This window comes from Antrostomus carolinensis, unplaced genomic scaffold (assembly GCF_000700745.2).
Source record: "Antrostomus carolinensis isolate BGI_N321 unplaced genomic scaffold, ASM70074v2 scaffold15785, whole genome shotgun sequence".
Lineage (NCBI taxonomy): Eukaryota > Metazoa > Chordata > Aves > Caprimulgiformes > Caprimulgidae > Antrostomus > Antrostomus carolinensis.
Window position 1 is genome coordinate 29,060 of NW_010317235.1, and position 16,220 is coordinate 45,279.

Here is a 16,220-nt window from a genome sequence, read left to right on the forward strand (position 1 = left end):
CTCAGGAGCAAGGTTTGGCCTGTGTTCCAAGAGGAACTGGAGAAATTGATGCCCCTTGCAGTCCTTTTGCTTTCCATCTGTTGCTTCTATGTTATTTAAACAGAGGCAGGAGGGAAGGAAAATGTGCCTGCATCCTTTTCCTAAGAAAGATCTGAGTGGTTACATCTACTTTTAGCAGTGAAATACTCCAGTAACCAAAGGATTATGCAACCTACAGCACAGTGTTTCATGTCTCAAGACCCAAATTGAGGTTGGTTATGGCTCCTTTCAAGTCAACATATTCCACCTGCAATCAGTTTGCCCAGGATAGTTGTCTGGGTTTTATTAACTAGAAATGCCAAGGACAGTGGGAATGCTGGTGTGTTGCAGCTGATGTACCCAGCTACTATTAAATCCAATAAGTTAAAGGACAGGGATACCAAGGGAAAAGATGTCTGGAAAGTGGGGAGTAAAAGCACCATTTTAGCCCCAAACAGGGAGCTGCAAAGATTTCCCTGAGCAGAGACAATCAGTATTCATTCCTTCCCACAAGAACATGACAGATGTCTTGCCCTTCATTTAGGCAACCTCTGACTAATACCAGTTTCTGTGCTGTTACTCCATCATTTTACTTTAGCCTACGTGGTACTAAACAAGGAGGATACGTTAATAATGCCATTTGCACGTGAATTAATCAGAGTTAAACAGTGTGTTTGGGGACTGGTTACAGGGAAAGCATATGATACAAAAAAAATCATGAAAAGATGTTAGTTTCAGGGATGCATCTTGTTATAAATGACAGTGTGTGTATATATATATATATATATATATAAAAGGCAGGAAGATTGCTGTCTGTAAGAACTAAAATGTTGCTGAATGCTGAAATTATAGGAATACCCTCTCTGAAGGGATGTGTGAGGAGGTGCCTCATGGTTTGATGTCTGTCACTTGCCTATTTTGGGGCATGAATCTTGCTCCTATTTTCATCGCTGTGTCATCTCATCAGGGACAAGAGGGATGGAGTTGCTGTAAAACAACCATCTTTAAGCTGAATTGCTCTCCAGGATTTGTTTGTCTGTCTGTTTGGTTGGTTTTATGTTCCAGTAAGTGTTACAGGAAATGAAAACACTGTTATGGGCTTGGAATTACTTTGGAAAACAGTTTTGGATAATATGTGCTGATCTGGAAAAAATAGCAAGACAACAATGAAAAAAGGGATGATTTTGAAGAAAGGCATATTTGCAGTTTCAAAAATTGGCGTGAAGGTAGCGCAGCAATTCTGCAGCACAGAGTAGTTTGAGCTTAACTACTGGTGGATGGAGAACTCTAATCTTGTAAGCATGGAAGCAGGCTAGCCAACCAGTGCCAAAGCAGTTGGTTATTTGAATAATTGCATTTTCTTAGCTTACAAAACTCCCAAGGTTTGTAGTTTGAAGACTGACTTCGGGCCTTCTACCTAGATTGGTTTGCTACACTAGATGATTAGCAGACTGTATTTTCTTCATTTTCGTCCACTGAAATGGTCAACTCATGTCAGCGGCAAGAGCTCTTTAAATATTCATGTTTTTTGCACTGTACTAGGCCAATTTTATATCATCTCTCTGCCATCTCAGCCCATCTACATGGACTGCTACAGTCTGAGCATGGAAAGGTGCCAGGGAGTTAAGTTGCTGGGGTCAGAAGCTCATATGAGGGATCCTGGTGGATCAGTGTTGAACGTGACTTCTCCAGCTGACTGGTTACACAACTCCATAAACCCTTCCTACACCACGCACCACGCCTGAGCTCCACATCTTGTCAATAATTACTACGAAAAGAATTTCTTTCAGCTCTACTGTGAGGCTGAGCTACTGTTTTTGAAGAACAGTGAAACTTTTTCTGGGGAAAAAAATGCTGTAGATTTATCAATTCACTTATCAAACACTTTAATTTTGAGGTATAACCAAATCAAAGTCGTCTTTACCCATCATTTGAGCAGTGCCATTCACAGAAAGTGAAACCAGCCTTTCACACTTCAGCTCTTTTATCTTGTGATCAGTGTGTCCAAAAGCCTAGTGCTTCCCCGTGTGCTTTTATGATTACATAGTGTCTCAAAGCTGCGTAAAACGCTGTCCCCCGTAATTATCAGCCAAACTGAAACACAGGAAGGCTTGTGTTATTTTTCAGGCTTGTTATTTGCTCTTGAAATTTTATGTAATTTTTCTTCCTGCATAGATAATACTTGGGTTATAATAGTCTGCATACCAAGGCAGGCCTCCTGATTTAAAATGCATCCTGTAACTTATTTAGGGTAGTTACTTGTACATTCCAGACGAGCTCTGAGACACATCGATACGACAAACGTAACCGATATATTTTCATTGCTGTTTTATAGGTATGGTCGTTCATTTTAATTTCCTGGCCTGTGGTTGTTTTCATAATCTTGGCCATTATCCGTCTCAAATTCCCTCCAGAACCACAACCAAACTGTAAGTAACTGGTTTGTTTTTATGTCTTTGGGATTTAGTTGGCATTTCAGTTGACTGATGTGTTAATTTGATGTGTTTTGTTACTTTTACAAATTTGGTTCTTTGTAGTTTCCAGCAGAGATTTCCTGGGATGCAGCATGCTGTAAATAAAATGTCTGTGTTCCTCTGAGGTTGTTTCTGTTTATGTTTTGGGTTTTGTTGTTTTTTTTTTTAATTGGTTTTGTAATTAGAAAACAGCTTTAAAGAACTGTCTCATCGAGATGCACTCGGATACTGCTGTTGTAGACAGCAATATAAATTTACATGATAAACTGAGAGACAAGAGGGCAGCTGGGGGAGATCTTAGTAAAATCAGCAAGGGCATAGGCTTCAAGTGGGATTATAGAAGTGAGATAACAAACATGAGGTTGGTCAACAAGAAGGATTTTACTTTGTGTGTGCTAGAGGCAAAAAGCACCTATTTAGGCAGCGTGCTACTAAGGCTCAGCTGTGAGCGGCGACTTGTTTGGCTCCTGTGACCTGATGGTGTATGTGAGTCCTTTCCAGCAAGTCAAAGAGCAGCAGTTTGGGTGGGTGAATAGTTGATGGTGGTTTAATTCTGCTCTCTGTGGCCTCACAAGTGCAGTCCCAAGGGAGGGGAGAGGAGTGCATGAAAGGACTGTGCCCCTCTTTTTGGTGATGGCCCACCTTTGTTTTGGGAGAAATTAATCCTGGAGCTGCACTCTTTGTTCTCTGCTTGTTAGAGGAGTTCCTTGCTCTTATCATTGCAGAGACTCTGAAAGTGTGTGCAAGATTCTTGCTTCATGTTGCACATCTGGTCTGCTGAATCACATCCACGTGCTGCAGCACAAAGCTGTGCAGAGAACTATTAGTGAGAACTGTAGTGAGAACTATTTCAGAGAGCTGTTAGTGAGAACCATAGTTTCCCAGCACAGGGCGGGAACAGGGCCTCAAAAATTACCCTTATAAAAGACTTGCAACATCTGATTCACAGGAGAGACACTACCATGGATGACCTGGTGGAGCATCAGGCTGTCATTGACTTGACAAGAGCAAAGTCCTGGCATGGACAATGTTGGATTTTTATATTTGTGGCAGGGAGACTGATGCAGGGGGAGAGAAGAGAGACTTTGGCAGCAGTGAGGACAAGCAGTTGGCTTCCAGAGTTTGTAGCTGTCAGATGGGTAAAATGTGGTTGTGAGGGATCTATACTTGATGATGTGTGTGTGCACTGGAAATGTTTGACTCGGTGACGTGTATGATTCTCTGATTAAAAAGTCTGTTTCTGTATGATGTGCTAGAAAGGGCCACGTTGTAACAAATCCTGGATATAAGATTAGGATAGCCCTTGTCCCAGAGAGCTTGAAGTCTAATCTGACTAAAGATTTGTTTGTCTCATTCAGTAGGCAGGGATGGAAAACCAGAGTAAGTGACTTTCTGAAAGTACCATAGGAAGTCTTTAATGGAGAATCACAGAATCATAGAATGGTTTGGATTGGAAGGGACCTTAAAGATCATCTAGTTCCAACCCCCCTGCCATCAGCAGGGACACCTTCCACCAGACCAGGTTGCTCAAAGCCTCATCCAGCCTGGCCTTAAATACTTCCAGAGAGGAGCAGCCAAGCTTCCTTGGGCAACCTGTTCCAGTGTCTGACCACCCTCACAGTGAAGAACTTCTTCCTAATATCTAATCTAAAGGACATTCTTGGTGTGTTAGGGTGGTCTTTTAACCCCAAGCCCATCTGCTGTCAGCAAAAGGCCACTTTAGGCATGTTATATATTTTTAAGTTCTCCCAAATTCCCTTGAACCAGTTGGAGCAGACAAGCCAGGACATGTTGTACTTTGTGAAAACCCCGGATTTTGCTAAGTGTGGAAATGGCAGTCCTCCCACGCTGCTCCATCAGTTGTACTTCCTGTCCCTGATAAATCAGATAAGGTTGATGTCAGGAGGGCCAGATGGATGGTCAAATCTTTATTCCTTTACTCTACATGGCTGTGAGTTTGAATGGATATTTATTTAGAGTATGTTTGCTCTGGATGGTTGCATCTCTGAATTAATGGATTGGAAGGAATGTTCTTAGGAACAGCAAATAGCTTCATTCAGGTGTGCTTTGCAAGAAAGGGGAAGATTGGGCAGGATCTTTGGACTAGTTCTCTTTTCCTCCAGAGTTTAATTCTGGTTTGGGACAAGTCTCACTAAATAAGTGGGTAGGTATCTGTCTGTCTCTCCTAGAAGTGGATGATAGGAACTCTCTATTGGAAGAGAGCTTTTCTGCTGGAAAATAATGGTTATGGTGTATTCTTGTGTATTCTTGTGATCCAGATGTTCAGAGAGCATCTAAGAATCCCGAGGGGATGGAGAAGGATGTTAACTAGAGCATCATACAGATAGTTTCTGCTTCTTTTCTGGTTAAATAAGAAGGCTGCTCATTGACAGTTTTTTTGACAACTGGAAAAATGCATCAAATTTTGCTTGAAAAGCAACAGAGAAATCATTTGGGAAGTTTCTTTTCTGACAGAAAAAAAAAGGGGGGGGTGGGCAGATGGACACATCTAGGAAAACTATTACAGGAGGGGAGGTTTTGTTCATTTTGAACAGGAATAAAATACACTTTATGCTGAATTCCAGTGCCTGCCTGGAATGACACAGTCATTAAATAGTGACAAGAAGCTGTTTCCAGTTCTGCTGTCAAGATATTATTGCAGGTAGACAAGTCAGGAAGCACAGAATCAATGGCACAGAGACAGAATAAGCTACTCAGATGCTGAGTGTTGAAGCAGTGAAGCCTTAGAGATAACCCCCACAGAAGAACTCAGCCTGTAAGCTTATCTCATGTATCCAGGGCCACAGAAATATCATTAAATCTATTATTTGCTCAATTAAAACAGCTCAAATTAGTGACACTAAGTTCTTCTGAAGGACATCTAATACACATTGAATAGATTGAGGATTATGTAGAGAAATTACCTAGCAAATATCAGTTAAGAATGAACAAGTGGCAAGAGCTTGCTGCAAGAGCAAGTTGCTTGCTTTGATTTATATTGTGTAGCACCTAATGCAATGAGAGCTTGTGCCAGACTGAACTCCGGAGGGAAATGATATGCCAAATAAATGTCACCAGTTAAGAGGATGCTCATAGGAGAACTAAGAACTGAGGAAAACAAGGAGCTGAACTTCATCTGATATGTAATTTTCTTCACAACTGAAGCATCTAGTATCTAGGAGGAAAAAAAAAAAAACAACAACCAACACCTATCTTCTTTCTTCCAAGCATCTGTTTTGTGATGTATTTCCAGGTCAGCAGAGATTATTGTCAGGAGAGATGAAAGACAGATTTATCTTTCTCTGCATACCCAGCTCCTGTCATGATCTGAGAGTCTAACCACACAAAATCCCCATCCAACTTACTATGCACATCGTAGTTGTGGCTTTTGACCTTTTTATTACAGCTCTTGTATTTGCTAGAAGGTATGGGGATGTGTTTTGTGGCATGCATGTGGAATGGGAAGCTCTGGGTTGGAAGCCTACAGCGTGAAAGCCAGTGAACTGGGTTTGATGGTATTTTCCTGGGTTTTTGTGCCTGTATCACCTGTTTTCTGGAGTGAGTAGGGACAAAAGTCTCTTTCCATCACTGCAGGTTTTTGCAAGGTATGGGAATTACATAGGAGATGCAATCTGTCCCTCAGGGCTCAACCCACTCAGTCTACAGAGAAGCCCAATTATGTTCCTTGCTTTAACTACCACTGTCACACCCTGTCACGCCCTCCCCGCCCGCTTTCTTCCTTTTCTGTTCTCCTTCTCTTCCCTCCTGTCAGTTTGACCTCATCATTATTCTCTGTAGAAACTCTCTGGGGTGTGGTTAGTTGTCCACTCATTCAGAAACCCTGCTCTTGAGTGCCACGGAGAAGATGTGGTAGAAACCTTGCTCTCCTGTTAGACCCAGGGCTCTGCTCCCCGTGGCTTTCCAAAGGGACTGTGAAAGCCATGCCTCAGTCACCGATATTTGTCCTTCTTTGTGGAAAGAGGCTATGCTCTTGAGTCTGGTCTTAAATCCATCAAATTCTGCCAGGGAATTCATTGCCTGAACTCTTCTCAGTGAAGTACCTCTTACCCTTTACCTCTGCTCAGAATTTCCACCCAGATTTCATCCCCCCCTGGAGATGCCTGCAGGGTGTATTGTGTTCACTCACAGATATCTGTGATAGCCTCTGTAGCAGAGTGTTCTGCAAGGCTGCTCTTTGCAGCCAGTATTTTGGGGGAATATTGTAATAAATGAGCTCTAGACTGTCTGCCAGTACCAGCATAGCTGTTTAGGTCTAGTTTAGAGTCAGAGCTGTGTGGCACAACACTACATAGGAGCAGATACTCATACTCTGCTCTTATTCTTGGCTCCAGTGCTCCTGGGAGAGGGTCCAGGAGGGTCTCTGAGCTACACTCTGTGCTGTGATGGGAGACCTTATTGCAGCTTTTCAGTCCTTGAAGGGGGCCTATAAGATGGGGACAAACTTTTTAGCGGGGCCTGTAGTGACAGGACAAGGGGAAATGGTTTTGAACTAAAAGAGGAGATATTTAGACTAGATGTAAAGGAGAAATTTTTATACTGAGGGTGGTGAAACCCTGGCACAGGTTGCCCAGAAGAGGTGGTAGAAGCCCCATCCCTGGAGACATTCAAGGTCAGGTTGGACGGGGCTCTGAGCAGCCTGATCTGGTTGAAGATATCCCTGCTCACTGCAGGGGGGTTGGACTAGATGAAAGGTCCTTTCCTACCCAAACCATTCCATGATTCTATGATTTGAACAGGTCCAGAACTGGCTGGAAAAATCAGTATGAATCACAGAGCAGAGATGTGAGATGCCTTAGGAGAGAGGCTGTGGCTTATTGTTCCTGCAGACACACCTTCCTTCTGTGCTGAGCACTATTACCATGTTAGAGGTAACTGAGGCAGGAGTTACCCTGGTCAGGGCAGTGTCAGAAAAAGAAGGATGCTCTATATTGCTTAAAAGGATAAATGCAGACAGTACCCCCTTTCCTGTACCTCTGGGAAGGCGGATAAGGCAGCTGGTTGTGATGGGTGCGAGGTGTCTGTCCGGCCAAGCACGTGGCAGGCAGCGCCTATCGCCCCCCATCCTTATGGCCCATCCGTGTCTCTGCCCCTCTGGCTGTTGCAGCAATGTGCTGGTAGGTGAGTTCAGGGGAGCCCTGCCCTGTGGGTCTGCATAAGTGAGGACCTCAAACCACTTCTGGCCCTGACAGTTCCCTGCCTTGATCCCAGCATGTTGCTCTTTTACAGAATCACAGAATCACAGAATGTTGGGGATTGGAAGGGACCTCGAAAGATCATCCAGTCCAATCCCACTGCCAGAGCAGGAACCTAAATGAGATCACACAGGAAGGCGTCCAGGCGGGTCTCCAGAGAAGGAGACTCCACACCCTCCCTGGGCAGCCTGTCCCAGGGCTCTGTCACCCTCACTGTAAAGAAGTTTCTTCTCAAGTTTAAGCAGAACCTCCTGTGTTCCAGCTCACACCCATTGCCCCTTGTCCTACCATTGGGCATCACTGAGAAGAGCCTGGCTCCATCCTCCTGACATTTGTGCCCTTAACATATTTATAAACATTAATGAGGTCTCCCCTCAGTCTCCTCTTCTCCAAGCTAAAGAGCCTTTCCTCAGAAGGGAGATGCTCCACTCCCTTCATCATCTTGGTGGCTCTGTGCTGGACTCTCTCCAGCAGTTCCCTGTCCTTCTTGAACTGTGGGGCCCAGAACTGGACACAATATTCCAGATGTGGCCTCACCAGGGCACTTTGTGCCACAGTTAACAGAGAGAGACCTTGAGCTGGGTTAATTCTCAACGTGAATGATGGCTGCGGCTGCCAGGACACGTGTGAGGGCAGGTGGCACGGAGCAAGGTGGGTCACAGCACTATCCTTCCTCTGAGATACCATCCTGGAGATAAGAAAGCTCTGAAAAGATGCTTGCACTTTAAAGGGATTTGCTTCATAGTTGGAACAACCTGAACTCATCTCTTTTCCCAGAAGTGTGGAAAAATTAATAGGTTCCCATGCTAATTACAGGGAGCTGAGATGGTGGCTCAGCTACGTAGGCCACTCTGTTCATTTGGATAAGTCATGGGTATTTATGCAAGGCATAATCTGCCCCAAGGGTTCAACCTACTCTGTACGTAAGCACACATCAGGCTTCCAGCTCTCCTTCACCATCTGCCTGTGGTGGAGCAGCCCCACTCCCTGTTTTCCTATATGTTGCTTTGTTTTCCTCCCCTTCTTTTCTGTTAATTTCCTCCTCTTTTCTAGACAGCCCAACACCAGATTTTTGTCTGTGTTGCAGTGTGATTATCAAAATGGCCTCCTCAGGTCTGTCCTTGCTTTGGTATGAACTTTACCTCGTTCCATTTTGTTGTGCTGCTGTTGTGCCAGGGAGCAAGCTGCCATACAGTGCTCTGTTTCATTGAGACAGGGGTAAGAATTCTAATCATTATCTCCACATTTACTCTAATAAACACATACATTGGTCTCTTACATACATAAGCAGTGCCCAGCCATACGGTTCCCGGTGACTTTCCCAAGCTTCCAGTTAGCTTGAAGACCCAGAGTCTAAACAAAGTGCTGTAATGTTTACAATGCCTCCCTTTTCATAAATCTCTGCACCTCCATTTCTTTCTACAGACCCTTCTGCCTTGTAAGGTGTGACTGAAGGATGTTTAGGGTTGGAGACAGGAGCTCCTGAGTTACCAGTATTTTTTTTTTCTTCCCCACTGAATTACAACAGGGCCTTGGGGCACTCACTTAATTCTAATTGACTTCCTGAAGCATCTGAATCCAGATGCTGAGACCTAGGAGTGCAGAAGTATTTTTGCAAAGGTGCTGAGCAGTTTGGCTTGGACTGAAGTCAGCAGTTGTTGATGTCTGTGTTTCTGGAAAGGAGGTCACTTTTGTTTAAAGAATCTAAACCTGGACTCTGGAGACTACGTGGAGGCACTTGGCATTAAAAGATGCTGGTTTAGTAAACAAAGCTTTTATGCAGTGGGGGTTTTTGGGGGGTTTGGGTTTTTTTGGTTGGTTTGTTTTTTGTTTTTTTTTCAAAAGCCTAGATAGGGATTTAAGCTTTTAGATTCCAGCTTCTTGCTGGGAAATGTTCTGACTCTCTTCTTGGGTCCTCTTTGTGCAGTGCTCTGCTCATACAGAGAAGAGCAAGTCAGCTGTGTTACAAGAAGGCCAAGTTAGCCTTGTCTGCATTAAATATTGCTTAAAAAAGCCCTGTAGGAAAAAAGCTGGTGTACAGTTCCCACTCTCTCTTGGTGTGTTTGTGCTTCAGGCAGCGGAGCATCCCTCCCAACACAGCCAAACTCCAGTGCAATCCCTCCCCATCAGCTCTGCCCCGTGGTGCAGACACCAGCTCTGTCATTTCCCCATCTTGACCTGAATTTGCAATACCTCTTAGAAGGTTTCCATCTCCTCTGCTTTGTTCTTTTTCTTTGGTTTGGGGGTTCTTTCTCCTCCCTATACACCTGCTTTTTCTCCCTCTCCTTTGCAATTTTTATGCTCTCTGGTGTTTATGATCCATCTCCCTGATCAGTGCGTGAACCCAATGCATTCAAATTAAAGTGCTGGTTTTTAGTTTATTAAATAAGGGAGTGGAAGACAAAGGTCTGTAGGCGAGCAAAACTAGCTTGCCTAGTCTTAATAAGCATGGAAGTAGATGCTGTCTGCTCTGGGCTGGTCGTTTTATTTGCAGAGCCTGAAATGCTTAAGGGAAGAATTAGGCAATGAAATGCTTCCTCCATTGAGGCCACCAGCACAGGGAGGAGTCTTGTGGTGAGTTGTCTGCTGCTTCCATCTCACTGTCCTAGGCAGACAACTGAGGGCATTGTGTTAGTGGGATGCTCGAGAAAACAAGGATGCTGTTGCTCTAAAGATGAAAAATACAAGCCCTCTGATCTCACCCAGCCCCACTGGGTGTCTGGGGGGGTGAATGGAATTATCTGGGGTCCTGCTGAGCTTTCATTTTGAAAAATAGTGAGCTGAGTAATGGGTGTATGACTTGCAAATCGGGGTCAGCTGTGTGGTACACTGGTGAACTGATGTATGTGTGATAGCTGCTCACAACATCTTTTTGTTGTTAATGATTTGTATGGGGGAAATAAATTTAAAAAAAAAATCAAATTAGAGTTTAGGCAAAGAAGGCCAAGGATGACACTGCTTAAAGCACAACAGGAAGGCAGTGGGGGAATGTGTGTGCTCCAGGGATGGTGAGACTTGGGTTAACACCAGATTGTCACAATTAATGCAGGGCTGGCTGGCAGGTTCCCCTGCACTGTGTGCTGATACGAGCAGGTGACAATACATTGCACCGTGTGTGTTTGAGCTGACTGTGTGTCACCTTGCAGCATCAACCTGTCCGAATGCACAGCAGCGATGGAGACTCACAGAGGAACAAAAATTACTCTGGTGTGATAGACACTGCGGGTGTTTGGTGTCTCGTGACTTTGGAGTGAGCTCAGGGAATCTCTTAGTGCTGTCTGCTCAAGAGGTGAAATTGTGGAGGGAAATGGCAGTTCTGCTGCCTGGCCAAAAGTAGGGTGAAAGAAATCACTTGCTAGCTCCAGAGTGGTTTCAAAAATCAGGTTTGTGATATGAAAGGCAGCAGTGTAGGGAAGGTTCAATGCTGAACCATTAGCTCTGATCCAGCCCAGCTCTTTAGTGTGTATTTAACATGAAGTCTGAGTAATCCCATTAAAATCAGCAGGGCTAATCTCTACTGTGCTTGGGATTTGGACACACTGGACAAGATTTGGGCTGTACTGCCAGGAACTGTGAGGCTTACTGTCCTCACTCCTTTTTTTGGCAACAAATATGGGACTGGTGTGGGCATTGATCTCACAGGTGAGAAAAAGGTAAAGGAAAGTCTCAGCTGGCATTTGCCTCCTGGTCCTACTCCCACTATAGACCTCATTCCCAGGTAACTAGGAACGTGCAGGTCCTTTTTTCCAGCTTCAAGGTCAGATGTGAGTTTCAGAGTGTATGAATGTCACAGCAGTACAAGTGCAAAGGCAATTAAATATTCTCTTTTCATAGAGAAGGGATAGGCCAGCTATTTGGACCATTCTTCTTGTGTGTAAAAAAAAAACAAACCCCAAAACCCAACAAAAAACCACAACACCTAGCTTCAAAATTAATCTTATCCCATAGATTTGATGATTTTTATTTATTTATTTATTTTAGTTTTTGGAGAGAGATCAAAAGTCATAGTGTTGTCATCTCTATAAAAAAATAGGCAGCTTAAGCTGTTATTGATAAATAGACGTGAACAAAGCTGGAAATAGGCAGTTGAAGAGAAACAGTGTGGTCATCATGTCATGAAACAGGCACATTCTCTTTTTCACTGTTTAACCAAGCAAAGGAATAAAGTTTCAAGTAATGTTGTGTGACTATGGGAAAGACTAGAAAGGAAGGGAGAAGGTTGTGGGTACCCAACATAGTTAAACATTTTGCTTAGAAAGTTGGGAGGACAACACCATAGCTGTAAATATTATTGTTATGTGTTTTGTGACTTCTTAGGGAAATATAAATGACAGCTGATAAACAGTCAGAATTGTCACTCTGGGTTAGACCCCCTGCTGCTGCTCGGGGATGATTAAAAACGTGTAGGAACATGAAGCAGTGTTCCCTCCACTACCAAAATTTTCAAAGATTTAAGGTTTCTTCAGCCAGAAGCTGAAGGGGTTGAATCCAAGTGGTCACGTGTAGTAGCCACTGACAAATCTATTTTTGTGAATTTCTACTTTTTTCTTTTTTTAATGAATGTCTACTTTTCAGCACATACCCCTCTGTTGCAGTGAGTTCCACAACATCTTGGTATTTGTTAAAAAAGGTAATTTCTCTCCCTTTTGCCTGATACCTCATGATTTCATTGTGTTTCCTTGTCCCTGTGTTGCAAGGGATGATCATTTACTCACCCTTTTCATCACCGATCATAATTCTATTTATTTCTCTATCAAACAACTTTTTGGCCATCTTTTTTTCATTGCTGAAGAGTCCCTGTTGAATCATTTAGCCATGATTGAATGCATTTTCAATTAAACACGATACTTCCTAATGAAGTCATTTGCTCATTAATGTCTCTAATTCACGAGTGGGGGAGTTGAGTTTTGTATGGATTTTTTATGAACCATGGAAGGATTTAATGCATAAGGTATATACAGTATCAAAGTGTTTGAAGCCTGAAGCCAAGAGCATTTTTTCATGCCCAAGGAGTGGTAATGATGTGTCACTAAAAAATGGGTAGATAGAAAACAGAAAAACTCAGAATGCCTTTTTAAATGAAGGCTAAAGGAGGAAGAAAATACAATTAATGTACCTAAATTTATTTAAGAAGTAGCCATTCATAATGGAAATCTCGTATCTTTGATATGAATCAAATAGAATATAGATTTTGTCTGGTTTTGCAGAATGGATGGCAGAGCAAGGTAGGAAGCCCTGAAACCAGAAATACAGTGTGGGCAGAAAAGGGAGAAGGAATGCACGGGTGATATTTTGAAAACAAAAGACACGGTCTGCGTGGCTCCATTATATTTAAGATTTGCTTGTTCCAGTGATGGGGCTGTGATATAGTTGTGTCTCTGAGGAGCAGAGCTGAGACTGGGGAACTGAGGTAAGGTTTTTGGGAAGGTACTTAGCAGCACACTGAGCAAACTGGTTGCTAGTTTACACCAGAGACCACTGGCTGATGTAAACCAGAGTGTAACCCGTACCGAATGTGGATGTGGTCCTATCTTTATACCCTTGTTTCATGCACAGCAGTAATAATAAATACTACATATTGCCTTTTCTTTGCTCTGGTGTGGATACCAACGGCTGCTATCCTGCCAGCACCTGTCAGCTTTGGGGCACACAGCCTCACTGCCTCAGGGGGCTGTATGCTGAAAAGTGGAGCTTCATTTAATAAAGAATTAGATAAATTCACAAAAATAGATTTGTCAGCAGCTATTACATATGATCATTTGGATTCAACCCCTACAGCTTCTGGCTGAAGAAACCTTAAATCTTAGAAAATTTTGGTAGTGAAGGGAACACTCTGTGCTTTGTGTTTCTACACCAAGAGGGTAACATCGGGGCGGCGTTGAGGGTGCTGTGCCCACGATCCCTGAAACAGACAATTCCTTGAAGTGAGTGGTTGGACTCAGCTGATGCAAATGCCTGAAAGCTCTGTGCAATCAAAGCAGAAAAATCAATGTGGCAATGTAAAACATGGTCCATTTAGAGTTAAATATTTCAGTCAGTTTCAATTAATCTTACAGATTGTAGTGAAATAGTGGTTTTTCATCTTTCTTGTATGACATTTATTATTATCCTGACATTTTTCATTGTTATTATACCAAGCACCTTTACCTGAAGAAAACAAAATGTTTTGCTTGTGTTGAAGGGAAGTATGTTGGAATTTACAACATTTAGGATAGTAAGAGAAATTAATTTTCTTCATTTTATTCCAAGTGAAAGCAAACAGGGAAATGCCAGAATTTCCACTGGCGTGCATGTATTTATTATGTGTATCTTGTATTTATTACTACTGCTGTGTATGCCTTGTTTCTTTTCAGCTCTTGGAGATGTGGCTGGGCTAGCTAGATGCTACTGAGCAGGGAGAACCAGCCAGCCCACGCAGCACTGAACCCTTGGTTTCATCTGCCCTTTGGAATGCCTGTCTTGTTTTCTTCACATTAGGTGCCTTTCTTTCAATGGTGACAGAAAATCAAAGCTCTCAGTGAGAGGGGACAGCAAAAGCCTCTATGCTGGGGATTCTGCTGCTGGCAAACCCAGAAGTCAGTCTTTACTAACAGGATATAGATCTGGGCTCAGATTTCGGTTGCAGTCAAGTCAAATTGACAAGAAATACGCTAAGGTGACCTCTCAGCTCAGGCGTGGGGCAGCAGTGGGTGCAGCGATCTCTCCTGCTTGGCTCATAAGCAGTGTAGTGAGACCCTCCAAAGGTAATTGTAGTTTTAAGAAATTAAGAGGTTTAAAGCTAACAGCAGTGGGGAGAATAAAAACTGATGCTGTGTGTTGTGGATCTGCTGTATTGTGTGACATGGCATCATGAAGTTGGGGACTACAGGGCTAGTGAAATCCATATTCCTTGGATATAGCATTGCCATAGACTTTGGTGGAAGAAGGCAATGCCTTCTGCGGCGTGTGGAAGACTGAAGGAGTTCCCAACAATAGAACTCACTAAAAAAAAGTCACTAATGATGGTAAGTGTTATGTTTCAGATTGCAAAGCTATCCCCATCAAAACACTGTCCTTTAAAATTTGCAGAGTGTTTATAACTTTCCTTCAATAATATTTCATAGCTGGTGCTTAGGTTGTGTACTAATGTAGTTGACTTGCTGGATAAATCTCAGCCAAGGGAGGGACAGGTAGTTATGAACATCTCCTGAAGCGTGGAAGGGAGTCAGGACCCAGCTGCCTTCCCGGCTGTCCTTGCAGTGGCGTAGGGGCTGGCACCACAGGTGATGAATTGGTATGTGTGGGCAGAGCAGCCTGTGTGGCTCCATGGAGACACGTCTCCTTACCACGAGCAAGTGGATGGAGGGTGGGAGGATGGAGCAGGGAGCGTATTAATCTCTTGACTCACCTTCTCATCAGTAAATTCCTTCCTTTGCAGGGTGAGAGGGAGTTACAGGAAAGAGCTCTGAGGCTCCACTGTGTTGGTCTAGGGCTTGGACTCCCAGATCAGCCATGCTTCCTGCGCGATGCCTTGTGCTCTAGCTCTGCTCTGATCTCAGGCACACTGACCAGAGGCAGCATAGCTTCTGCTGTGCTCCTCAGCTTCCATGAAATTAAGCTGTTAGTCTCTGTAGCCCCTGAAGGACAGACCTATCACACCACCATGTTCTTGGCTCAGTGGGGCCATTGCATAAAGGCGGCATTGTGCATGGTGTGGCTTCTTCAGCACCATCAGCTTGCCAAGTGAGAAAGCAAGGGTAGGATTCAAGTCCCAGCGGCAGGTGTCTGTGGAAGGGGTACCTGCAACTGAACCAGGTCTTTAAACTTCCCTTGGAGTTGGTGGAGATCTCATCAATGCAGGCAGCAAAGCCAACCTAACAATTCATTTCATCCTGATGGATAAACCTGAGTGTTATTTGTGCTTGACACAGAGTGTGGTTGTGGTAGATACTCAGCACAGGTCTGACTTACACTGGATGGGAGTTTAGCCCAGACATTTCAGATTTTTCTGTGTCATGGTCTTTCTTGAAAAACTTCCTTAATTCTCTGTCTGCTGTCAAGAGTCCAGGCCTCTTCCAGAAAAGTCCTCTCCAGCATCTCCACTGCTTTTGTGCCAAGAACATTGTGGGGTTACACCAGTTCACGCCTGCAGTGACTCAGGGGTGGATGAGGCCCCATGGTTTTAACCAGGTGCCAGAAAACTGCTCAACATCTGATGTGAGTTGGCAGAACTTCAGTGAATACCTCAATCACATTGGGCCAGTGATGTCTTAACAGGCATTGTGCCACCACCGTGAGCACCGGCACTTGCAAACTTCAGATCATTAATTCCTGTCTCTATTTTTCAGGCTGCTGTTTCAAAACCAGAAAAATATATATATATATCACCACCTTGTTCTTATACTGTGCACCTCGGTTGTGATACAGGAACTGATGGTTTAATTGTCCACTTAGATCAAAGTGTACCACCTTTGAGTCCAATTTTAAAATTTGTTATTGCTACTTAGATCTCAAGGAAGTGTCTTCTCCTGCTCTG

The 16,220-nt window shown here is 43.6% G+C and overlaps 1 protein-coding gene across 1 annotated transcript in view; it reads left to right on the forward strand.

Annotated features, from left to right (window-relative positions):
* LOC114818602 (uncharacterized) overlaps nucleotides 1-16,220 on the forward strand; it is a gene marked incomplete at its 3' end in the record, with an annotated part of 33,707 nt that overhangs the window by 1,984 nt on the left and 15,503 nt on the right. The window contains exon 2 of the mRNA XM_029085090.1: nucleotides 2,354-2,447. Coding sequence (XP_028940923.1) covers nucleotides 2,354-2,447 — 94 coding nt within the window. The remainder of the gene's footprint in view (nucleotides 1-2,353; nucleotides 2,448-16,220) is intronic.